The following is a 25,528-nucleotide window of genomic DNA, read 5'->3' on the forward strand; positions in this document are numbered from 1 at the left end:
TGGACTGAATGGGTAACTGAACAGGCTGAGCTTGTGTGTAAATAACCACGGCAACAAAAGGGACACGAAGTGACAAATAAGTAGTAATCACTTTATTTTATTTCCAACATGAACAATGTGGACGTTCCACACAGTCCAGCTTTCTGTGGAATTTAGGAAGAAGAAGAAGAAAATCTTGTTTTTTTTTCTATTTATTTTTACGGATTCAACCCAGTGTATCAAAAACAAAGCAGATAGTCAGAAAAATATGTAATTACAAAACACAAGAAAAGCAAAGCTACCTGCTTTGCCTCCTTCTAAGACGTGGCTGCATGACTACCTCAAAAAATCCACAGTCTAAAGATTGATACGGTAAGAGGAAGAGGACAGAAAGATAGCAAAAAGGAGACTCCCAAACTTGAGTCAGGAATAGAAAAATAAAGCTTTCTTTTGCCTAAAGGTTGCTGTTTGCTTCATCACCACACTTGGCAGGCTGACTAAAGCAAAGGACACAACCAGTGAACATAAACTCTACTCGCAGTAATAAGAGATTATAGTTTCAATATGGCTTCTCAGTTATAGACACGGTAACACACAAAACATACACAGACAAAACTGTATGGAGACACAAACTACCTGCTTCAAAAGCATCTGAAACTGCAGTGCTGCTCCAGGATCAGTGTCCGAAACCAAATAAAAATGTGAGGATTTGTGCTCCTTAATCAGCACTTAACACTTGGATGCTTTACAATGGACACTGGTTTATTAAAGGGGCGTCTGCTTCAGTGTAAACTCCTTCATTTAAGTTCTGCGAGTCAAGTGTTCTCATCAACAATGTGGCTTTGAGGTTATAAACTATGTCGTGAGTGAAGGTGATCTTTACCAAAATCATAGTGTTTTAATACTGGCAAGCTGTGGAGTTTGGAAAACCTAGCCCTAAGGTGATGCTGTGATGTTGTAGCATGTTTGACGGGTACAGTAGGTCAGGTTAAGGCAGCTGTGCAGCTCATTAGTTCTGTCCTTCATGGTCCAACATCTGGGTGTTTGGCTTCCAGTGGTCTGTGTGCCTATTGTTCAACCGAACTTGCTTACATAGCATCCTGCAGCCTCATATTTACACCGGTACACAGGCTGCAGTACAGTGATATAAACCAGGCATACACCAACATCAGGTAAACCCCCCCTGTCAGAGTGCATTCATGGTACAGTCCATTCCCACATTTAAATTTCTCTCAAGATTCTGACTATGTGCAATGAAATCATCCCCTCTCCACCCCCTCTTTACACATCACTCTACACCAGTGCGTAATCGAACTGACCCCTCTCCAGCCCCTCCTTGTGGTCAGTCCAGGATGATGCAGGCATGCGGCTGTAGGGGTCCAGCAGGATCCTGAAGCACCTGACCAGCAGGAAGACCAGGAAGAGCATGAGGAGGCCTACGAAGGCCAAGGCGGTGCGCTGCTCAGTGTCCACCCCGACCAAGGCCAGAGGGGGGCTGCTGCTGCCACCGCCAGGACTGCCGGCGAGGGAGGAGCTGGCCGGGGACAGCAGCAACTCGTAGTCAAGTGTGGGCACATCGTTCATCCTCCACGGAGCCCGTAGGCAGGGCTTACACACTGACTGGATGGTTGGTGTATTGGGAGGAGGAGCGGAGAAGGACGGGAAGGCGTTCATGAGGGGTGGTGCAGTGGGAAAGGCCAAAGTGGAAACTGGGAGTTTGATTATGAGGCTTAATAAAAAAGTTGGTTTTCGTGTTCTAGATAGTTTTTCCTGTTTGCTGTGTGAAGGGCATGTGGCTTATATAAGAAGTTAAGTAGCCAAAGTCAGCAGGTAGTTAGCAAGTAAGAAGACCGCAGAGCAATCTTCAAGGTCAGAGAGTGTGATGTATTTGTCACGGCAGGACTCGCACACACATCTTCCTCTGCTGGCCAGTTGATTTAGTCAAATCTAGGTCAGTCAAAGTGACGTGACCCAGAAAGGCCTGGCCCTAATCTGCTCTGACAATGTGACAGACATACATGCGTACGCACGCACACGCTTTTCAATTAACACAGACTATGTTTTAGTATCACACATTTTGAGGAACTGGCTAAACACTGTAATGAAGCTCTATGGCTGTCTTTTTCGAGTGAGCGACTCTAAGGCGGTAATTAATATTTTTAGAGTATTTATCAGGGCCACTCTGCCACATCAGCTCTCATTCTCACTCTCAATCAGAGCAGGCAGGACGTGACACCGCCTCCCGCTAATGCAAACACACCAACACGTGTCTGATCACAGTCAAGGTCAGCGTTCTCTATGGGAGTTAATAGCGTGCAGATGGACTTCTAACACCCAATTGGGTCTAGCTGTTGAAGTGTGTGTCTGGGTGTAGAGCCAGACACAAGACTATTTAAAGCATCTGCAGAGGCCAGCAGCACCAGGTGTGTGTGTGTGTGTGTGTGTGTGTGTGAGACTAATAAGATCAGCAGGTCAGTGGATCGATGCCCCTGAATATAAAGCAGTGCATCACCTTTCCTAAAGTTGCCTGCTAAATGCAACGTTCTCGCTCTCTGCCCGGCTTGTTGGAGCGTGACGAGTGGGTCGGAGCTGTCAAGTGTTCCAACGAGTCTTCAAAAGCTGCGTCTCTTGACAAGAGGAGCAGCAGTAAGAGGTAGAAAATGAAAGTTCTGAGAAGTAGAATTTGTTAAATTGTCATGAATGGAAAGCGGCTTCATCCAGTCGGATCTTCAGTCTGTTGAATGCAGATTCTGCTCATGGGGCTCTTCAGCGGACATGACAGAGGGTCGCTACCAGACGTGGTGTCATCAGATGTTCCTGGTTACGTCCTGGTCCTTTGAACTCACCACCTTAAAGAATAAGAGACACCTGGTTAGAAAAGCGGCGAGATGATTGTCTGAACTATCAACAATAAAGCTCATATGAGGACATTTATGCTGGTTCACACTACACAATATTTTGTCTGTTCCGACAGTCACTTTGTCACATTAGACGATTGCGAAAGCATAAAATCATGCTGTGAATTGGCCGACAGACATGACCGACTACATGATGGTCCACACCTTATCCATAAGCGCTGTCATAGGTTATATCGGCCTCAACAGCAGTGTGAAGAAGCAGACACCAGGGCACAGAAGTATGTAGCCTACTGCTGTGGATTTATAAATTTTATATAATTTATAAAGCAGGTTTCTCAGGTGCAGGATGAATGCTGGAGGCGGTGTGGTAAATCAATGGCAGATCACTTTCATATTCTGTGGAGCTGCCCACAAATCTATCCATATTTGCAAAAGTCTGCCAAAGAAATAAGGATCATTTGTGGAACAGAGGTTGACTGCTCTTTGTCATATTGTACCTGGGCAAAACCAAGGACAATCTCATGACCCAGGACAAATACCTTTACAGAGTACTTTTTGCATCACACAGAAGTGGCTAAAGGCAATTCTAAGTGCTATATCATAGGCAACTGGACTGAAGAAGCCTCTTAGATGAGAGGTGAAACGCCTTCAAGGAACTCAAGCAAGTCCAGTTGCCTACGATATAGGATCATCATGACCTGGATGACTGAGGACCTTCACCAACACACTACAGACAATTCGCCTCCAAAGGTAGACTGGATTGCAATTGACAAAACTCACTATATGGGGAAAAAATCTGTTTCTTTAAGACTACAAAGAGATCAGTGCCTAAAAAACTGCAACTTACAATACTGCAAGAGGAGATTTATTTTTGTGAGGACGCATCAAGTAGATTGTTTCTCTCTGTACATTATTCTGCAGCTACATAATTTAATGTTCACTACATTCATATATTGTTTACAGATGTTATTTTGCTCCTCACATTACATTTGGGAACTATTTAATATCGCGCACCAAACGTGCAGGCAATAAGAGTTGAGATGAAGCTTGGCGGAGTGTTATACAAGATGTGAGATACCAAGCCTGTTGTCGATTTTCAGTTGTCCTACGTTCTTTTTGGGAGATTAAAGTGGATCAAGTCATGCTGAGAAGCTGTCCCCGTGCTCTTACTTGACCCACAGCCCTTTGAGGAGGAAGAATCTTGCCTTACAATACTACTACCAACTTCATTCTTTCCTCTTTAACTTGAAAACACCTGTAGTATCTGAAGTTCTTCATGGTATGTGACACCCTGGGTCAGATGACCAGTTAGGGGCCCAGGGTTAAGAAGGTATATATGGCCAGTGTTAAGAGGGTATTTATGGCCCAGGTCAAGGATTGGTGAAGTCCAACTAGGGTGTCTCTCTGTCATCTGTTTCACTTTGTCTCACATTTCACAAAAACAACCAACCTATATAAGCAGGGTAGTTGGGGCTGTTATTCAGATCAGTTCATATTGGCTTCGAACCCTCTCTCAGGCAATCCTAGGTGCTTGATTTGATGCTGTACTTCTTGTAATAAACCTTTCTGTATACAAGCAAGACGGTGCTCGTACATAGCAGCAACATTGGACAGAAACCAACGTCACACCATGTGGGAAAAGTTTTTAGAAGTGCTTGAAAAAAATAGCAGTTTGAGACTAAAACATACATGCTTCGCCAAAAAATGTGAATTTTCGGTTTTGAATACATCAGGGATGCGACTGGGAAGCTACACAATGATTAAAAAAATAAAGGAGCCTCCCTTTTATTTGCACAATATCACACCAGTACATAGTCAGATCCCTTAAAATAAATCTACAGGCTTTGCACAACTTTTCCATCAGCACTGATTGCTCCTAATGTGGACCATAAGGAGAAGATTAAGTAATTCCTTCCCCATTTCATCATATGATGTGATTATTACCACCCTTTGCTCAATAAGTAACAGTGACAGTGACATTAGCCATGCGCGGGGAGAACACAGCACCAGCATCCCCTGTAATGACACTCAATTAGTAAGCTGATTATGGTGTCATTATGGCCACATTAGCAGTAATGAATGCACGATTATAAACACTGATACTGCATTACATCAGCATCATTTGTCAGTGCACTGTTACAGTGGGCCGTTTGTTCACTTGTTGACCCCCTTCAGTCATTCGCTCACATGACGGAGTGAAAGACAAAGTGTTGCGGAGCCTCATTAATAATCTAAAATCACATCTCCCGTGGCGGACCAGGTTTCAAATCATTGAGGGAACGCGATACTCAAACCATTTTTACCTGCTCACCCGTCTGAATAGCACGGTGACTGGGCTATTTGCTTAGACAAACGTGATACCGGGAGATATGCAGAGGACTGAGTGTGTGTATGTGTGTATTAAGAGAGACAAAGGCGAGAGGATGCAGAGGGAGAGAGGTGTTTGGAAACAGGAAGAGACATTAATGAAAAGTGCTTTTATTTTATTTTTTAGATGAAGAGTGAGGATGGACAGAGGTGCAGAGATAAGGTTAGATTTGAATTTCTAATAAACCCGCAGTGACTTAGATATTGTCTGTATGGAGAGAGCGGTATAGGACAGCCAGAGATAAAAAAGAAAGACAAGTGAGTCAGTGTATCGAGATAAAAATAAGACTGTAGCATGGACAGAAAACTGAGGAAGATGAAAAGGAGATTATGAAGATGGATAGAGGAGGTAAAGATGGATGAATAGAGCAGAGGTTGCTTTGGTGAACGGGCAGCAGGACACAGGAGAGAGGAGAGGTTTGCTGGCACAAACTGGCCTGGCTCTCCTCTGCATGACCATGGCAAAATGCCTTTTCATATACTCCCCCTCTCCCTCTCTCTGTCGCTTTCAGTTCAAAGGTTTTCTATCTGCTACTTCATCAGCCGGTGTCTCCAGGGTTGTTGGTGCACCAGACTCAGACTGGCAGCGGGATGACACACCTGGGAGGTGGCACTCACACTGTGAATGAATGTGCACTTCTCTGTGTGTACAAACAGGCCTGCTGTGTGCGTGTGTGTGTGCGTGTGTCTCAGCTTGTCTCTACCTCTGACTGATGCGAGCTGCAGAGCCCAAAAATAGGTCAGCAAACCTTGAAACGGTTCTCAAGGACGTTTCTCCGACTGACACTGTCACACATCTGCAGCTCCAGATCAGACAGGCTTTCCAACTGTTATCAGCTGCTGTGAGACTGTTATATTGATAGTTTTGAAACCACTCTCATGGCTTATACTGCACCACATTTTCAGCTAATTATAGATAATGTTGGTCAGCAGTTACTTTCACACTATTTTTTTTAGGTTCTTTTGTTTTCTATTTTTTGAACGTCTTAGTGCATCAGTGTTTAATACAGTTACTAATACAAGCAGCCATACAAATCCTTTACTGAAAGGTCCAGTGTGTAAGATGCTGTACCCTAAGCCGTAGCCTGACGTGCACCTCCCCAGAAATGTAACTACACCTCGCAGTAATGCATTTCCCTCCGTGAAAACGAAGCTTTTATTTACTTTAATTTCCCAGATAAGAAACAATACATTGTGAAGACAATAAAGCCTCCACAAAATAGCATTTAAAGTCCTGTGTGTGATTTATCCTGGCTTCATATGAGCAGAGGAAATCTCTGCTTGTCGCTAGGCTAATTTATACAATGTATAATGCCATAAGGTCGTGCTAATAACATTAGCATGTTGTATTTGTTTGGAAAACATGTTTAGTGTAAGACAGTTATTTTGTCAGTGAACCTTGTGAGTTGTAATGGAGCCGGATTTTGTAACGTTACCTTTGTTAAATGTTGCTGTTGTCCCTGGCTTCATATGAGTAGAGGAAATCTTCGCGCTCCACACTAGGCTAATTTATACAATGTAAAATGTCATAGGGTTGTGCTAATGACATTAGCATGTTGTATTTGTGGGGAAAATGTGTCCAGATAAAGACAAATGCTCTGTGAATGCTGCGAGTTATAGTGAAGCCAATTTGTGTACTTGTGTTTGAAACTGTCGATATTAAGCCGTGTTTAATGTGTGTTTTGGGTGTGTTTTGAATCAACTCAACTTTACAGTCTTCACAGAAACCCCACTGCCAACTAGTGTTTTGGAGGTGTAACTGCAGAGTGACACAGACACACCACCACACAAGTATAAATGCTGACAACAGCGTAGGCCACATGTGTAGACTATGGCGTAGGCTGCACAAGTATAAATCCTGCTTTAGGGTGATCTGTTGGAAGAAATTGTATAATATTCAGAACTATGTTTTCATTAGTGCATAATAACTTGAAAATAAGAACTGTAGTGTTTTCATTACCTTAGAAAGAGCTTTTTATGTCTACTTACAAAGAGTATGTCCACAGAGTCCGCCATGTTGTTTCTACAGTAGCCCAGAACAGACACACCAAACACGCTTGGCACACAGGAGAAGTTTCAGTTCTGCAACCTCACCACAAGATGCCAGTAAATCCTTCACACTGGACCTTTAAATAAAATGCCATAGAAGACCCTAAACCACCAAACTTCGCGAGCATAAAACATCAAGGTATAACCTCTATCACTGACAGGTGCAGTTAAAGTAATAGGAAGGTCAGAGAGATTCCAATCACACACAGTCTATACAAGGACACATCAAAACATCAGACCTCAGAAGAGGTCTAATCAGGTAAATAAGGTGTGGGTGAACTATGGATGTGCCGGGCCTTTAAGCAGAGTTATGATTTGGATGAGACTGTATCTGATCAAAGAATATGTTAAAGGTATACTTCGCAGAATTGTCGGTTACTGTTTTTCAAACCCTTTACCAGTGAAGTCAACCCCAGATTCACTGTTATTTGCCATTTCTCCTCACTGTATCTTTGTTTTTCAGTGCTGTGTCTCTTGGTTGTCTGCTGCTTTACAGTCTGACTCCTGGCTCCAACCTTTTTATGAAGCCCAGCTCTCACATGAGCGCTGTGGGAGTACACGCCCATAAATGTCCAGAACACAGAAAATAAGAAAAAAATAAGAAAATACAGGCAGAGAGCAGAGTCTCTGCAGAAATATACACCGACACACACACACACTTCTAGTGGGTCGTAAGTGGTTACTGAGAGGGATTACTTCTGTATGAGCATATACATTGTTTTTTTTAGGAAAATCCTACAATGTACATCTTTAACAAGATAAAAATCTGGGTCTTTTGATGTAGACGACATTCATGTTTTTTGGGAATGTCAGACAAAGACTGTATTTTGGGAAACGGTATGCAAAGAGCTTAAGCACATACCAGGATAAAGGGTTTCTAACAGTTGGTGCTTTATCTATGTACATTTCCTTAAGAGAATGTGATTGCTAGTGATTGATCAAAAATATTGTTAGCAAGAAAGCTATCAATAGGAACTGGGGTAAAGAAACACCACCAACAAAGGACCAATGGCTAACATCTGTGGAAGAAATCTTTTTGATTGAGAAATTGACACACACATGGAGACTACAAGACGCACACCTGGAGAGAAAATTGGAGAAATGGACAACGCTGGACTGGATTAATAATCAATAGATACACTAATCCTTAAGGCTGTAAAAATGTGTATTTAGTAGTAGTAGTAGTAGTTTTTGTTTTATTAGCTCTTTTTATTACGCTGTTGTAACCGACATGTCAATGTCTCAAAATTATTTAAATAAAGATTTAAGTGAAAAAAAAAATACTTCACTGCTTTTGATACTCAGTGCCATAGGTGTATTTTAAAGTAATCTGTACTCAAAAACTGAGGTTTTGCCAACACTTCCAAAGTCAGATTGCTGACACTGAAAAAACTCTACTGTAACATGTAAACACACGGCGATGCAGACAGACCAGTCTAATCCAGCCTTGAAACTGTCAACTACCCACTCATGCAAACACACACACAGAAGCATTAAACACACACACATACTTGAAATACAAGTGGGCAAAAAAGAACATTGCTGACGAAACCCCACACACTGGGATAATTTTTATTTCGCATGTGGGAAGAGCGACTAAAAGGTACACACATAACCTCCTCATCTGATCCGATCCACCCTGTAATTATTTAGCGGCTGCGTTACTCCATTATCTCTCATCACTGAGAGAGAGGATGATAAATACACTGAAGGAGCGGTGGAATGGACTTAAAGATTAGAAACAGTGAAATTTATCATATTATACAATAACGGGTACATCATTAGTTCTACATATTGTGTATTGATTTATTTCAGTAATGAACTGTAGCCATGAACAGCTGTGAGTGTAAAACACACACAGAATGGATTTCATTAAAAGGAAGTTAAAATGGAAAATATACTGTATTTCCTGCCTTTGCAACAGGCCTTGTAGAGTCAGTGGGTAGATAGTTCAGTCATGGGCTACCAAGGTGTGTGTGTATGTGTGTGTGTGTTTGAGAGAGAGAGTGTGTGTGTGCGTGTGTGTGTGCGTGAATAAGTCATTGGGAGGTAGAGGGAGGACAGACAGAGATTGCTCAGCTTATTTTCCTCCTCGTTAAGTCTCGCTCCCACCATCACCCTCCATCAGCCTCACACGCACACACTCGCACACGCAACCGCGCGCGCGCACACACACACACACACACACACACACACATACACACAGTCGTCCATCAGCCTTCGTCTCGCTCGACTCGCATTAGTTCTCGCCCACTCCATTTCTCCTCCAGGACACTTCCTCAAAGCACCGACGAGACCCCTGAGGTGAAGGGAAGCGAAGCGGACACTCGTCAGTCTTCATCGAAAAGCCCTTAAATGGACACCTCTCTCTCTCGCACGCACACACACACACAAACACACACCAAGTGCACCAAAGGGAACTCATTCATATTCAAAAACACACACAAGCACACACAATGGATGGAAGCACACACTAAAAAGTTGCCATACTAAAACTTATTTATGTATATATAGCATAAAGATAAGCAGAGATATACACACACACACACACACACACACACACACACACACCTGCACCACTGTNCCATACTAAAACTTATTTATGTATATATAGCATAAAGATAAGCAGAGATATACACACACACACACACACACACACACACACACACGGCTGCACCACTGTCATCACTTCCTCACAGAGCCACTAGTCAAGCTAATGTTGACAGAACTCATCAAGGTAAATGAAATGAAGAGAGCTGAAAATAATTTAGTTACCTCTCAGGTGACCAGGGTGTCACCTTTTCCTTCCTCTATTTCACACACACACACACACACACAAACACGCACACACACACACGAAGAGTTCACTTACTTTACAGCTCTGGTGCAGGGTTGAAAACCTTGATAACACTCTACTGTACACTTATAAACACTGTATGAATGTTTAATAAATGGCTTATAACCCACTATAATATAGTTGTAGGCAGAAATAATGCTTTAGCTTAACATACATAAATACAGTTAACTGTTACTCTAAAAAATACATTTGGAGGGTTTAATACATTTGGAGGGTTTGACAAAGTGTTTGCTGCACACATAGGCATACCGAGTGTCAGGATCCCTGTTGAAGCCTCACGTTTTATTGCCTGTATCCACTTTTGTCTTCTAAAAGGTTCAGTTTTTCTGCTCGGCAGCTGATAAGAGCTAAGCTCTGTGTTTTTATTGGCCGTGCAGCCCACCACACAGCAACTTTTCAGCATTTGGACTTAGGGGATACTCAACAGGCTGGAAACGGAGGGGGAAAGTGTGAGGGGAAGGGGGCCTCGTTTCCCCTTTGGATGTGTGGCTTTCAGATTATGACGCGTTGCACTCTGTCTCTATACTATTGAAACAACGCCCCCAGGAAAGAAGCTCAGCATTGCAGCACATTTTTTCCAGTGGCCACTCAGGGTATTGCAGTGAAAAAATCCCCTGCAGCCCAAAAAGCATTTTCCACATATGCCACCACTGTAAAACATATGTCTGTAAACTATTGACAGGACACCTCAAACTGCCAACACAGTCAATTCTAAATCTTTGTATTCATAATTTTTGATCCATGGAGGTTTTGTATTTGTCAAACTTTCCTCAATGTAAAGTCTGTGAGCCGAGCAGGAACTCATGGGTGAGGCCAGCGGGAGAAACACTACTGAGCATATTCAGTGGGCCACATACTGCAGAAGTATACCTGGATGCTACAAAACATTTTTTTGGTGTGTGCACCAGGCGAGCAACTCTATTGGAATGAATAGGTGCCATCTTGGCATCCGGTATCTCTATGATTCAAACATACTGGTCAGTTAGCTGTATTATTATTCCAAGTGTATGGATATGCTTGTGAGCCACAGTGGATCATTTTGTACCTTGTCAAGCAAGAGACTCTGACACACCATCCACCTCGGAAACCACCAACAAAAGAGAAGAGGGAGAAGCTAACGCACCTGGCCATGCCACAACCACTGCTGACAGCTACAGGTAAGCGCAAACAAGAGAAGCCTCAAAAAATATTCAGAGAACAATCTCAAGTGCAGCTCAATTTTATACAATATATGTTTCGGGGGGTCTCAGCTTTGTCTCTCTTTCAGCTAAGGGGTCCTTGGACGGAAAAGCGCTGAAGACCTGTGATATAAACCATAGAGTGTATTATATAATGGATGTAGCCACCATGACATCACCCATTGGTTTGTGGACTTTCTTTGGAAGCCTTGAGTTTGACATTTTGGCCGTTGCCATCTTGTTTTTTTGGAGCCAGAAGTGACTATATTTGGACGAGAGACTGGAGCTGTGGAAGAGCAAGGAGAGGATCTGTCTCACAGACTGTAGCGACGCCTCACCGGCAGCCTGTCACTTAACAATAAGCCTTAACATTAGCTATAGCCTCTATATTAGCTATAGAGACCAAAACCATTTTTGTACCAGACTGTAAACACAGTTACTTCTACACCAATGTTGGCCATTTTAACATGAGTGCCTGTGGGGATTGACTCGCTTTTGGAGCCAGCCTCAAGTGGCCATTCAAAGAACTGCAGTTTTTGGCACGTCCGCATTGGCTTCACTTTTCAGCCCTGGAGGTTGCCACTTGTTATAGACATTATTACAACTGTGTTTTACTGTATAATCATTCAGTACATTAACCTCTTCATGGATGCGCACAGTAGTAATATACGAGTAATATATGTTGACAAATACATTAATAAATGCATATATAGATGTGCAAATTATAAGCCATTTATTACATATTAATGCACTGCTTATAAATGCTAAATATGGGGACTTCAAACTTTCTTCTGATGCTCCAAAATGGTGGTGAAATGCAAATGCTTGAATGCTGAATTTTGAGGCCAACTACAGGTTATGTATTTAGGCTCATAAAAGCTGAAATTAATTGAACATTAATCGATTTATGTAAGACGGATGTTGCAGTATAAGATGAAGAAATACCTCAACCCCATCAAATTTGTGCTGGTAGCCTTGGAACTCTGGTTGAAAGAGGAGGAATGCAGACAGACTTGTTTGTTTTGTCCATCTCTTTTCATTTCAACAGCATCATGGTGAATCAAAGCACAACATTTTTGACATATATCTTATACATTTCCAAACGTAACAAGGCATCCTATACGGTAATCACATTAACGGTGATCAAGCCATCATCTATATCAGTTGGATTTGATTACCACTGATGTGATTATCTTATAGGATGCCTTGTTATGTTTGAAAATGTTTTGATCCCAAGTTAACTGGACGAATTAGGGACATTTCCACAAAAATTCGACATTGGCCTCATGATTTGTGTTGCTTGCTGTTTGGCTCTTTGTGGGTGTCTCCCGTGCATCGACACAGACACTCACAGTCACACAAATGTCACATTAAAACAGAGACAAGCATGATCCTTTCAACGGTCAACCACAAACCACCACTGTCCTCCCTCTTCGAGCACACAGATAGCCAACCAAGCCAGCCCTCACTGGGTTCAATGCAGAGACAGCCTTGATTTGTCATTATTTATAGCCTGAGTAAAGCCACTCTCTAAAAGTAATTAGACTTTGGAAACAAAGAGAAAGGAAGAAGAGAGAGAAAGCAAGTTGCAAGAGCAAAAGAAAGAAAGAGAGAGAGACGGTAAATGTTCCCAGTCTCAGCCACAGCCTTCTGGGAATTGAATTAACCCTTTCCAATTTAGTGCTTATAAAGATAAAGTGGACTTGAAGAAAAGGCAGAGGGGAGCTGCATGAGATCCACCAGCTCAGGTGGGTGTCCCCCTTCACATCACTGTAAAAGTAATGCCGCTCAGAGAAACACATAAACTGCACATATTGTGAAACGGTCGGGGGCCACAGTGAGAATGTATTGATACCATCCATCATTAAGCCTCATTGATATGTTTCCATCTCTTTCTGCTGTGATTCCTGGGTGTTTGTCTGGGTTCATTCGTCACCCTGGGGAGCTGATGGCTGCTGTGTGTCTGTGGCTAACGAGGACGATGGGGACCGGGTCACCTTGAGCGGTGCACAACAACAAAGGCTCTCCAGATACTGACTTTATCTAACTTTAACATGTGTGGCTTAACCTCAGCTGCTCAGCTATTTTTTAATACCTCCTCTAAAGGAAGGGATTCACACACACACATTTGCACACTCAAATCCACAGACCAAAACATGCTCGTCTTACAGGTATTTTTAGCACCTGAGAGAGACGAAGTGTCTGAGGAGTCATTTCTCTTTACACTTGGCTAGCAGCTCAGCTCACGACCAACCCGCTCCTCAGATAGCCCCCGTCATAATTAGGCTGGCAGACACTCAGTAGCTACAGTAATGGTGATAAAGTTGGGCAATTAAATATTCTGCTGTTCCAACACAGCCAGCCATTCGGCACTGCGCACACACTCGCTTATGTACCAAAAAAAGTGTGTATTTGTGTGTGAGAGACAGATATAAAGACACATTGAGGGAGAGGGAGCACAGTGTTCTTTCACTGGGCGTACATGCAAATGAGAAGAGAGTGCTGCGAGAGTGGAAAGCACTAAAGACTGCTGACCTTTTAAAACAAAAAAGGGTACAGCGACACAACAGAGAGGGCGATGCACTTTATATTGATGTATTCTTCAAGAGCCCGTCCATTGTCATAAACACATTTTCTTTCTAACTGCTCACTCCTCATCAGTTTGAAGTATGGGACTCACCGCCGGGCATTTCTTTAGGGAAAAAGTGGCCCACGACTGCAGGAAACTGTTCACATCAGCTCACAGAGGAACTTAGATTGTAGTGAACCGGGAGGAATGAACAAGGGACGCAGATATAGAGAGAAAGACAAATGCAGTTGTACACAGATGAAGGAGCAAAGGGAAAAAAACAAGCCCTTTGTGTTTCTCAATGCAGCTGAGCAATTCCATCTTCGAAGCTGCCTACAATCTATCATTTTATCACCAGCCCAGATGAACACGCAGTCTATTTTCTCTATCAGCATATTTAGGGTTTTCAAGGTCACTCCTGCATCAATATTCAAAGTATTCCAGATTCTAGATCAGTATTCATTTTGTACAAGCTTTTCTGTTTTACCTAAATACAATGAGGCCTGATTTAGGTACAGCTGCTGAGCACAATGTCTCCCTTGATAGGGTCACGTGCACAGTTCTTCCAAAAAATGGGATCAGATCTCGAGACATCAGGGAGGAGGTGGAGGAGGAGGAAGAGGGGGGGGGCTCCCCTCTGTTTAGTCTCCAATCTAGTCCGTCCTCTCTCTCAGTTGTCTGTGTCACTCTCTCTGACAGCCTGAAGCACCGCTGTGTCTGACAGCCACTGGCGAACGCTCCGAGGGAGTCAATTCTGTATCTCTGTGGAAGAACTAGAGTCTGGATGTCCTGCTGCTGCCCAGACTATCAAAACTTGCAAATGCATGTTTATAAGTTGTCAGGAATACTGGGTGAGCTGCGGGAAACAATGTCTTGACACAGAAACCGAATTTGCTAGCATGCAGAACAAAGATGTACAAACGCACATCCTGTCACCAGTCACAGTCATAAGTGTATGAGTGTATGTGTATATGAGCGTCCTGATAGGTTAAGAAGAAGGGCTCATAATGTGGTGAGTCCTAATTTGGCTGACAGTATTTGCTCCTAAGCCTCCTATCCTTCACTCCAACCTTTATTGTGTTTCTCTCCAGTGAGCCAATATAAGTTCAATTTTCATTAATGCTTCAGGATAAGCTTTAACAACAACAGAGAACAATGTGTAATATCTATACACAGAAAATCAAACTGTAACACGGATACAAGCAGCGCAAGTGCAAGCAATAACTTACTTTACATACATGCAGCAGGGGGTTTATGTACATTATTTGCATGTATACACACTTAAAAGTGTGTACGGTATATCATTGATGGCAACACAGGATTTAAATGTGGATGTTTTGTAAATGCCAGTGTCTTAATGGCCCAGTGTGTAGGATTTAGGGGCATCTATAGGCATAGATGGTATATACCATTCATAACTATGTTTTCATTAGTTTTTAATCACCTGAAACTAAGCATCATTTGTTTGTTTGCTGAATATCTCGACATATGGAGCAGGTCCTCTTCTGCCATGTTGTTCTACAGTAGCCCAGAATGGACAAATCAAAGTCAGGCTCTAGACTGGGCCATTTGCATTATCATGTTGGCCACCGTAGTTCACCCATCACAGAGGAGAAGTCTATCAGACCCACACCCAGATCTGTACCTTTCTCCAATGCAGCTGACTCCCCAGTCGGAAAAAGTTGTGGCTTATTGGAATCGGCTTGCGAATGACATATATTGGAGGAAGGTTTGGATGCTTCCTCATAAATGCCTAATTGTGAATAAGGTTAAGGAGGTGTCCCTCAAAAGTATTCATAAATACTACCCTGCCAATCACTACATGCAGAAATATAAAAACGACATTAACACAAACTGCTCTTTTACACCTTTTCTGACATTGTTATCACACCAAGAAATTCTGGAAGGCCTTTTGCAGATTTATCATGGACCATATCTCTGAAGACTTAGCATTATTATGGGAAAATGTGATGTTTGGTTTCCTTAAGTGCCCCAAAAAAAGACAACAAACATTTTTATAATTGACCTGGTAATGATCCTGGCAAAGTATTTTATCCATAAATGTAAGTTCAGCATTAATAAATCTCATATTGGTGTTTTTTTCTAAAGGATGTTGACCACTATATGAAACTGCTCTTTGATTCCACCCACAAAAAGGATATTAAGACACTTGGCATTTGTAGGTCATATAATATCTTTGTGTAGTATGTTATCCCCCTGGCTTTCTGTTTCTGTTATTGTATTTACTGTTGTGTTTGTGCACTCTCAAATGTATACTGAGTCTTTTGTACACTGTGTTGTTTAAATAAAGGATGACTAAAAAAAAAAGCACACAGGAGAAGTTTCAGTTTTGCAACCTCACCACTAGATGTCACTAAATCCTACACACTGGACCTTTAAACTACATTCTGTGAGGTGTCTGACATAAGATACATTACACATATTTGTGCATATTTGGGATACATAGGGCTCTTTTTATGTTCCAAAAACTGTGACATTTTCATGAAAGACATGGTTAAACATATCCAAAAAGAGACAAGACAAAGGTGCAATGCTGGAATCTATGGCCTCAAATATTTGACTGTGACTTTCCTGATTTTTTTTTCCCTGTTTCGATTCCTTGCTATCTAAATGTTAAAATAATTTGTGCTCAAATTCTATTTTTACTGTCTCAGAATGTTTCTAAGATTCATAGGCTCACGAAAAGTGACATAAAAACCACAGAAATGATTTCTTGGCATCATTTCATAAGCTTGTTTGAGTCCTAAGAATATCACGTCTCGCACTCACTGGCTCTGCTGCGCACTGAGCAATAAAGTGGGCATGTCGTGAGAAGTAATAATGGCAATAAAAATATAATAAAAAAGACTAAATGCACACACTCACAGAGTGGACCTATTTGTGAATTTTATTTCACCAAGTCACGACTCTCTAAATGTGTTTTTTTTTTTCCCCCTTTCCTGTTATGAAGCACCTCGGGGGCTGACTCAAAGGGAAGGAGAGGCCTGAAGCATATTTTGTCACTCCCAGTCATTTAGCTCACTGACGCTGGCATGCTGACAGGCAGCAAAGGAAACCACCTCTCTCTCCTTCACCTCCACCACCGTAATCAGCTCCGTCATATCTGACCATCATTTCCATCAATCCCTTGCAACACTCGCCCCCACCCCCCGCCTTCACTTGCTTCCCCTTTTGGAAACCGTCCCCCCACCCTCGGCTTTCTAAAAAAGAAAAATCCCCAGTGTCCCACCAGTCTGGGTGAATGAATGTCAGTCCAATCATATCCACCTACATCCTGCATTTAACTCACAAATCACAGGCATGAAATATTCCCACAATGATGAGGACGAAGTGGTGGCAGGTCAGGAGTGAGAGGATGCGTGTGAGGATGAGTAAGAAACTGTGAAAAAAAAGAGAAGGAAAAGTTTTATGTCAAGGATTAGTCTGCATTAATTCAGAGTGAAGTGGCAACAGAGAGGACAGAAAGGTGTAAGCGAGCACAAGAGCAGCTGACACGGCCAATCCAAACCTATAATTCACCTTGAAAGACCCCCGGCTGCTTTCACGAGGGCTGACAGCGCAACACACCACTGGGAAAGACCTGGTGGTGAGCTGGGAGGATGTTGGATGCGAGATGAGGTAGGAGAGGACAGAGAAGGGAAGCAGAGACAGAGCAGGAGAAAGGATAGAAGCAGGGAGGAAAGGTGGAGAGCAGAATGGTAATCCCTGTGATTCACGTTTGCATTCAGACAGAGCAGAGGTCTGCGGCTACCTGGGGAGCAGGGGGAATAGGGTGGCATCAATCAGAAACACATCTGTAGGAAAAGAGGAAGAGAAAAAAATGGGGAGGGAGGTGAGAAGAGAAAAAGACGAAAAAAACAGAGATGAGATTCGGGGAGGGTGGAAACGGGAGGTGTGTGTGTGTGGGGGGGAGCAATATGGAAATGTCAGCACTCTTAAAGTCAGACGACAGCACTTTCCTTCCATCAAGCAGCCATTCTGTCAAGTCCACGGGGACAGAGCAGAGCCAGTGCCAGCCAGTCAACCGGCCCACGATGAAGGCCATATATATTACATGCCCTGCCCACACAACACTTGCTCAGATCCAAAGCGGCAGAGCTTCGAGTCAGCATTAAAAAAGTCTGACACTTTGTTGCAGAGGGTACAAGGAAATGACCTGAGACGTCAAAGCAAACACCAGTCAGGATGTAAAACAATGCTTTTCATACAGCGATGCAAAAACACTTGTAACACACGCCCAAGAATGTGAAAATACAATCTCAGGGCGTGATGCCTGGCATTAAAAAAAAAACAGAGCTTTAAATACTCAACAATGGCAAAGTGCTGATTCGAACGGTGGAGCTGAAATAACTTTGCTCAGCAGGGTGCTGCTGACTGCTCTGATCCCCACTGACAATTGAAGCCACCAGTTGGACTCCTAAGCACGGATTAAACACAGAGGAAAAGTCATCACAAAGACACGGACATATCACCTTGCTGAAGCGACGGTAGTCTGTTCAGCTGATTTGATTACAGAGCTTACAGTGAGGTGCAGAGAGGGAGAGCGCCTGAAGCCTCGCAGAGCAGAAAAGGGAAGGCCAAACACATCTAGGGCAGAAGAAAGGAGAGCTTATCTGCACACTTCCCTTCATGGTCCATCAGCAGATTTCATTCCAATAAGTGAAGTGGACCTCTTCTAGTGTTTCCAGGCGAGTTAACAGACCCGTGCTGGGAGCTGCTCTGGGGTCCAGAGGGGGCTATGTGGAGCAGAGACAATAAATCCCACCCTGTGTCAGCTATCTAAGGGCTATAGATCACGGGGCTGATGAATATTTGATGGCCGATCTTCACCAGGAAATCAAAACTGCTACATCTTGGAGGATCGCCTCACTCCTACTTAGGCTCATGATGATTCTGCTGCGTCCCCTCTGTGCCGAAACACATTTTCCACAGAAGCTGCTCCACCTTCCAGCTGGTCCTGTGTTCATATGAGCAGGAGGAGGCTCTTTACAGGACAGCAAATAGGAGGTTTATGACCCCGTGTGCTATGTTGCCACCTTATATACAGCCAAATTGAATCACGCTCAGTGTGGTATTGCCATTATTTCAAGGGTAATACACTGAAGTGCCACAAAGTGTGCAGGTGATTTCTCGTTCTGTGCTTCAACGTGAAAAAGTCATTTCAGAACTGAGCTGTGCTACCGCGTGAAGTTTAAATTACAGCACTCAGAACGATGCAGGAAAGACTCGGTCACTCAGCTGCTTTCAAACGAGGCCTGAACAATTTAATAAAGTAAGCACGTTAGTGAGCAATAGAGAATAAGATATGGAACCTAATAACAGAGAGAGACACAGAGAGACAGCCGAGGGCTGGAGAACCTGATTCACTAATGTGCTCCATGTAATACTGTATATCCTGACAGGGGTGTGAGGAGGGCTTTGTGGGTAAGCCCTCCTGGGTTTTCTCTTTCCTCTCCATCTCTCCTCTCATTACAGGTCATTACATGATGACACTGATGATGAACTTCCTGCTGATCGCTGTTACCTTGGCACGCTGTTTGTTTGTCTTTAAAGCGGTCAATAAATTAAAGGAGCCACAGACGACTGCATGCTCTCATTTCCACGATTATTTATCAGTCTCTTCATGTAAGTATTCCCTGTCTTGTTTTACGTCCGTGTGTCACGTGCACATTATGTTCTGTATCAGCTTGTTTCAACACTTCAAGGTTTTGATGCACGGGTTTAATCACCTATTTAACACTGGGTGAGACACATTTCCAACTGACACATTCTGCGACCCTGCAACCCTTGAGGGGGCCTTGGGGGAATTCCCCACTAGATATATTTCTAGAAACTTAACAGCTAAACCAACATTTTAGAGCATTTTAAAACAAAAATCTTAGTTCAGGGGCTCTTGATGTTTTGATGGCTGAATGCCATTTCAGGGAGCCAGCATATGACTAAGGGCTGCACAGGCAAAATGCAGTCTTTTTTAATGACATGTACTGCTATACCACAGGTAGGCAACCTGTGGCGCCGGAGCCACATGCAGCTCTTAAGACCCTCTTCACTGGCTCCCTGTGGCTTTGCCATAAAATTAAATGGAACTGAGTAAGGGTTATTTTCTAACTTTCAGATTTTCAGTTGTCTTTGTTGTGGGCCTAGAGTGGTTACTGCATCCCACAACTAATTAAAATTAAAAAATGCTTTAATGTTTCAATGTGCGTCATATGTCTACGACCTGGTGCCTTTACTCTAAAGTTTGATGAACTTCAGTAGCTGTGGCTAGCCTAGAGTCTTTCTAGCAAGGCTAGCTATGGAGTCCAAATCCAAAAGTGAAAAAGTCTCACTATTTCTCACCTGTAAGGCATGTTGCCTTCAAAAAAAGCTCCAGAATCATACCATTTATCACAGCTACAAACTGTGAAATATGGTTAAATATGGTGGAAGTAAAGTTGTGCTTTTTCCTCAGTTCCAAAATATTTGTAGCTCCAATGAAGGTCATGACACTCACATACATTCACCGGCCACTGATCAGCCAATCACTCAGTGTATTTAGGCATAGAAACATGGTCAAGACACAATACCGTGTGTACAGATTCATTTGCTTTCACCACCAACGCTGCAAAGTTAAAGCACTAAATAATCATAAACAGCCCACAGCAGAGGAGCCACCTTGTAGTAAATCATATTAATGAATGTTCATTAAGACCTATTTATAATGTTGATGGGCTAATTTAGATTTAATAAGCTGTTACCTTTATTCAAATAGGTTTTGCAGCTCCAGACATTTTGTTTTTCTTTTCTATTTTGGCCAATAATGGCTCTTTTAATAGTAAAGGTTGCCTACCCCTGCACTGTACCATGACTTTGTTTGAACGTTTTAATGACATTTTTATGACTTTACAAAAACTATGACAATCGACAGTTACATAGCCTTTAGTAGCATAGCACATTTTTTCTTTATATGTGTCTTTTATCTAATTGGGGGCAGCATTTTGAGCATTTTTGAATATTGGGCGCAGGAATGTGTAATTATGACCTAGTTTTGATGTTTACATTGAGTAAAAAATAAAAGCCAAGATCATTAGATGTCTGATTTTGTCTCATTTTTGCACATTTCCCCAAATTCAACCTGACATATTTGGCATCTTTCGGAAACTTTTGGATAATTCTAAACTTTAGGAGTTTAGAATAAAGTTTCTACAATGTGTTTGTAATGAGTGGTCTATCAAAGGGTCACTGCTTGTTATGAGCTATTATAGTACAACACCAATATTTCAGTAAACAGCCCTCATCAGGTCAAACTATAGGCTAGTGAAGTGCGTCTTTTGCAGCGCTGTTTTAATAAGAACTCATGAAAATGGGAACACCGTGTGCTGCCACTTAACCTCAAAGAAATTTAGCCTTCATACTGTTTGGGTGAGCTGTTACTTTTCATCACTTGGCATCTCTTACATTTTAATCTGGAAGCTCAAAGACCGGACCTCTGCCCTCTGTTCAACTACCTCAATCTAGATTCTAGATATCAAAAACTCAGATTACTCATTACTGTTAACAAGACGTGCTCAATTATTCAGCAGTTGTCACTGTAACATGAGACTACACGGATGGAAGAAGCCAGGAAGGCTGTGGTGCATCCAATGCCTGGCACAGATTTCAGAGTCCTGGTAGGTGCATGATAAGGTGTAGGATGGGCCAAAGCCCACACCTCCGTGACCAGGAGCCCGATCAAATTACAATGACTGATAGCAGTCGATCACAGATAGCGTCAGCGCAGTGCCTCTAGAGTTTTTCCTATCAGCATCATTTGCACATCTAAAAGAGAAAGCGAAATTCAAAATACATTATGTGGGAAAATTACATTTTTTCTTTGAGTGACAGTTTTAAATTAAATTCATTTGTGTACAGCGAGCTGTTTAGGATGTATGCATCTGTGCTGTCCTAATGACCTATGTGGGAGTTCATACAAGCCATCTCAGCAGGATAATTCAATCCACATCTCCTGAAGGCGCCTCGCTCCAGTCGGGGCTAAAGGGGGAGAAGGAATTCTGTCTTGCCACACAGGCATTGTAGTAATTTCATGGCACATTGGTCCATGATGTGGTAACCTGCTGGTTTCAAATAAATCAAAGTCAGCAGGTTTGGTAAAATGACTCCCAGTGGCTCTGTCAGGAAGTGATGTTTCCCATCTCTGACTTCATATCACCTTCTTAAATCCAGACAATGAACACCATAATATAACGTTTATATTACAGGCTGCAACATTTGCAACAGGTAAATAAATACAGTTAATCAGATGCGTGTTTTCCTCATTATCTCTGGTCTGCTTGTATTTTCATTTGGACCTTTTGCACTTGTGCTTATTTCCAACCAACAGACAGACTGCAGTTGTTTGGCTATAGGTCTCCTGTGATCAGCTGATAGTGGTTTGCCTTTAAGTTAAAAACTGACACGGTAGACTGGACCAACATTACAGGAGGATACAGCATCTGCAGAGAGGATAACTTCCTAAGTTGTGACATAAATAACACACCTGTATCGACGATTACGCGTTGAACTTACATTACGCAGCGGTACCTTAACACCAAAAGACATGCAAGTCATTCTCTACAGTATTACGCATCGCAGTCGTTTATAAATCCACATCAGGACACGGAGTTTTCTCGATGTCAATGTGCTGATCTGTCAGAATGCAGCCACTATACGCGGTGTGATTGCAGATATTGGCCAGAATCCTGCACAAACCTGATCAAGTGTCCCGTATTGTGTCCGCGGTGTCCGAACAGCTGCAGCCTCAAACTTTGGGATGCGCTCGTCTCTCCTCCTCCTCCTGATGCTGCTGCTGCTGCTGAGCTTTGAAAGGAGACACGACGGGAAGCAAGCAGAAGCTCTTAAAGCTCCCCACCCACTCCGGCCTCCCAGGGCGCACAGCCAATCACAGAGGTGGTTCCAACACAATAATACATAAATAAATCATACATAACACAGATGTCTATAGTCAACAAAACATCTGCATTTGTTCCAGTGTGTTCTGATGAGATACATTTTAAAGATATTACAACACAATGAACTTCCCATACAAATGTATCCCTACTGTCTTATAAGCAGGGTACAATTCCTCTTGTGTTTGGGACTGTACTCTACTTGGTACTGGTACTGGGTTGGACCCCTTTTGCCCTCAAAACTGCCTTAATTATTCGTGGCACACATTCAACAAGGTGCTGGAAACATTCCTCAGAGATTTTGGTCCATATAGCATCATACACTTGCTGCAGATTTGTCGGCTGAACATCCACAATGTGATTATCCTGTTCCACCACATCGCAAAGGTGCTCTATTGGATTGCGATCTGGTGACTGTGCAGGCCATTGGAATACAGTGAACTCATTGTCATGTTCAAAAAACCATTCATTCATTCCTTTATTTTCCATTACCGTTTATCCTGTTGAGGGTCGTGGGGGCCTGGAGTCTATCCTAGCTGACATTGGGCGAGAGGTAGGGTACACCCTGGACAGGTCGCCAGACTATCAATAGATAGTAATACATATAGAGACAGACAACCATTCACGCTCACATTCACACCAATTAACCTAACCTGCATGTCTCTGGATTGTGGGAGGAAGCCGGAGTACCCAGAGAAAACCCACACTGACATAGGATGAGCATGTAAACTCTGCACAGAAGGGCTCCCCCACCATGGGTTTGAACCCCCCACCCTGGGTCCAAACCAGGAACCCTCTTGCTGTGAGGCAACAATGCAAACCACTGTACCACCATGCTGCCCTCATTCAGTTCTCCAGTTTGAGAGGATTTGAGCTTTGTGACATGGCACGTTATCCTGCTGGAAGTAGCCATCATCAGACATCAACAAAGTTTCGCTTGGGGGCAAGGTGAGGAATATCCAGGCCCTGGTTAGATGGAGGGAAGTTTACCACAGTTCATTTACTACTAACATTGTTTACAAAGCTGGTTGAAAATCGACAAAGTCCCCTTTTGAAGTGCATCCCCCATTTTGCTAACCTGGATATCCAGATGCCCCGCCCCTAGCAAATTCGAATTTGCTCTGCACAGGGACCTGGCCCCGACGAGCAGAGCCTGCTGAATCGCCAGCGGACCAATCAGATCAGTCTATCTGGCAGAGGCGGGCTCTGGACGGGCGTAACATGATGACGACAGCGCTGCGCCGTAGGAGTTTAGAGTTTAGCTTTGGAAGAAACGCTAAGCCAACTACACCTATCTTTTTCCTTGAGAGAGGAACAGAAGACTGCCCTAGAAACCTTTGTTTCCAGGAAGGACGTTTTTGCTGTTCTGCCGACGGGATACGGCAAAAGCATAATATATCAGTTAGCCCCACTGGTTGGCAAACAAATGGGGCTTAGTGTAATGAATACCTCACCTTGTTTTTTGCTCTGACTGGCCATCGTGCTATCCAACTGCGTGCGGCGGCATTTAATATGCCTCAGTTAGTGCTGCCCCTTAGGTAGGAAGGGTGTATCGGTGAGGGCCAGACTCAAATTCTTTCTAGATTTGAGTCTGGATTTCCAGGCTACCATTTTGCACTACCCCCTCCCTTCTCATAAATAACGAGCAGTCCCTTATCTTCTTTAATTCACACCAATATATGGCAAGACAGCTTACATACAGCTTCTCTCTTTAACCCAACTGTCCCCCACAAAACAATGGCAGGTAGGAAGTAGTCACTCTTTCTCTTACTTGAGGCTAATAGGACATGAAATAGCAACTTTAATGTACACATGAAAAAGTATAAATAAAATAAAGTGCCATAAATTGTAATGGAATAATTACTGTAGCCTATGTAATAATACAACTTAATTATGCAAGTTACTCTTGCTAAATATACATCTTTCCACAGCATTTTGTAACATCAAAAAATAGTATGGTGACATGATTAAAATAATCCAAATATATAATGTGTACAGTAAGTACAGTTACAGGAATATTACATACTGTGCTCTGCATGGATAAACTCAATATTGTGCTTCACAGACACACAATGAGTGGGTGCTCCCTGGGGTGCCATTAACTGACAATTAATGACTTTGTGTCTTTGTTTTAACTGTCTACTGCACAGCCCAGACTAGACTGTAACATCAAAACACTGCAGGCCTTTAATGTGCCTGTGGTGCAGGAATATGATGAACATCTATCTGTGTCTCTGTGAAATATTATATAATATATGAAATAAATATAATAATAAACAAGCTTTTTTATGCGGTTCTGTTACACAAAGCTTGTGATGCAGAAACAGTCCAACACCTGAGCGCGTCTCACAGTTAATGTGACGTCATACAAATGGCTCATCCACGTTTCTCCTCTTGTCTCAAACCATTTTGTTCTTGAAAGCAGCTTAAGTCACATCCTCCTATTCCACTTCTTTCAAAGTGCTTCCATTGAAAGAGGCACCTTAAAAGTGTTGCCATGGAGTTTCAAGTGAACTCACACCTCCATTTTGAACCACTCTGCAAAAAACAACAACCTTGAAAGTCTTGAAGCAAAATGCAAAAAGCACTCCTTGTCCTCTCAGTTACTCCACCACGCTGATCCACACCATCTCTTCATTCCCCTCCTCAGCTCATTCCTTCCCAACTATACACCTCATCCCTTCCTCCCTCCATTCCTTAAACTCCACCTGACATGCTCCGTCCTC

General features: G+C 42.8%; 1 protein-coding gene across 1 annotated transcript; it reads right to left on the reverse strand.

The window, feature by feature from the left end:
- Nucleotides 1–109: 109 nt before the first annotated feature.
- Nucleotides 110–22,722, reverse strand: LOC126396679 (cortexin-1-like). The gene is made up of 2 exons (XM_050054910.1): nt 22,606–22,722; nt 110–2,828 (listed from the first exon to the last, which is right to left on the reverse strand). Exon 2 carries the CDS (start codon nt 1,651–1,653, stop codon nt 1,273–1,275), a length of 381 nt encoding a protein of 126 aa, XP_049910867.1. The 5' UTR covers nt 1,654–2,828; nt 22,606–22,722; the 3' UTR covers nt 110–1,272.
- Between the last annotated feature and the right edge of the window lie 2,806 nt (nt 22,723–25,528).

The sequence above is a fragment of the Epinephelus moara genome, chromosome 10 (assembly GCF_006386435.1).
Source record: "Epinephelus moara isolate mb chromosome 10, YSFRI_EMoa_1.0, whole genome shotgun sequence".
NCBI lineage: Eukaryota > Metazoa > Chordata > Actinopteri > Perciformes > Serranidae > Epinephelus > Epinephelus moara.

Coding starts and splice junctions, on each gene's coding strand:
- LOC126396679 (XM_050054910.1), bottom strand. CDS start 1,653: ATGAACGCCTTCCCGTCCTTCTCCGCTCCTCCTCCCAATACACCAACC.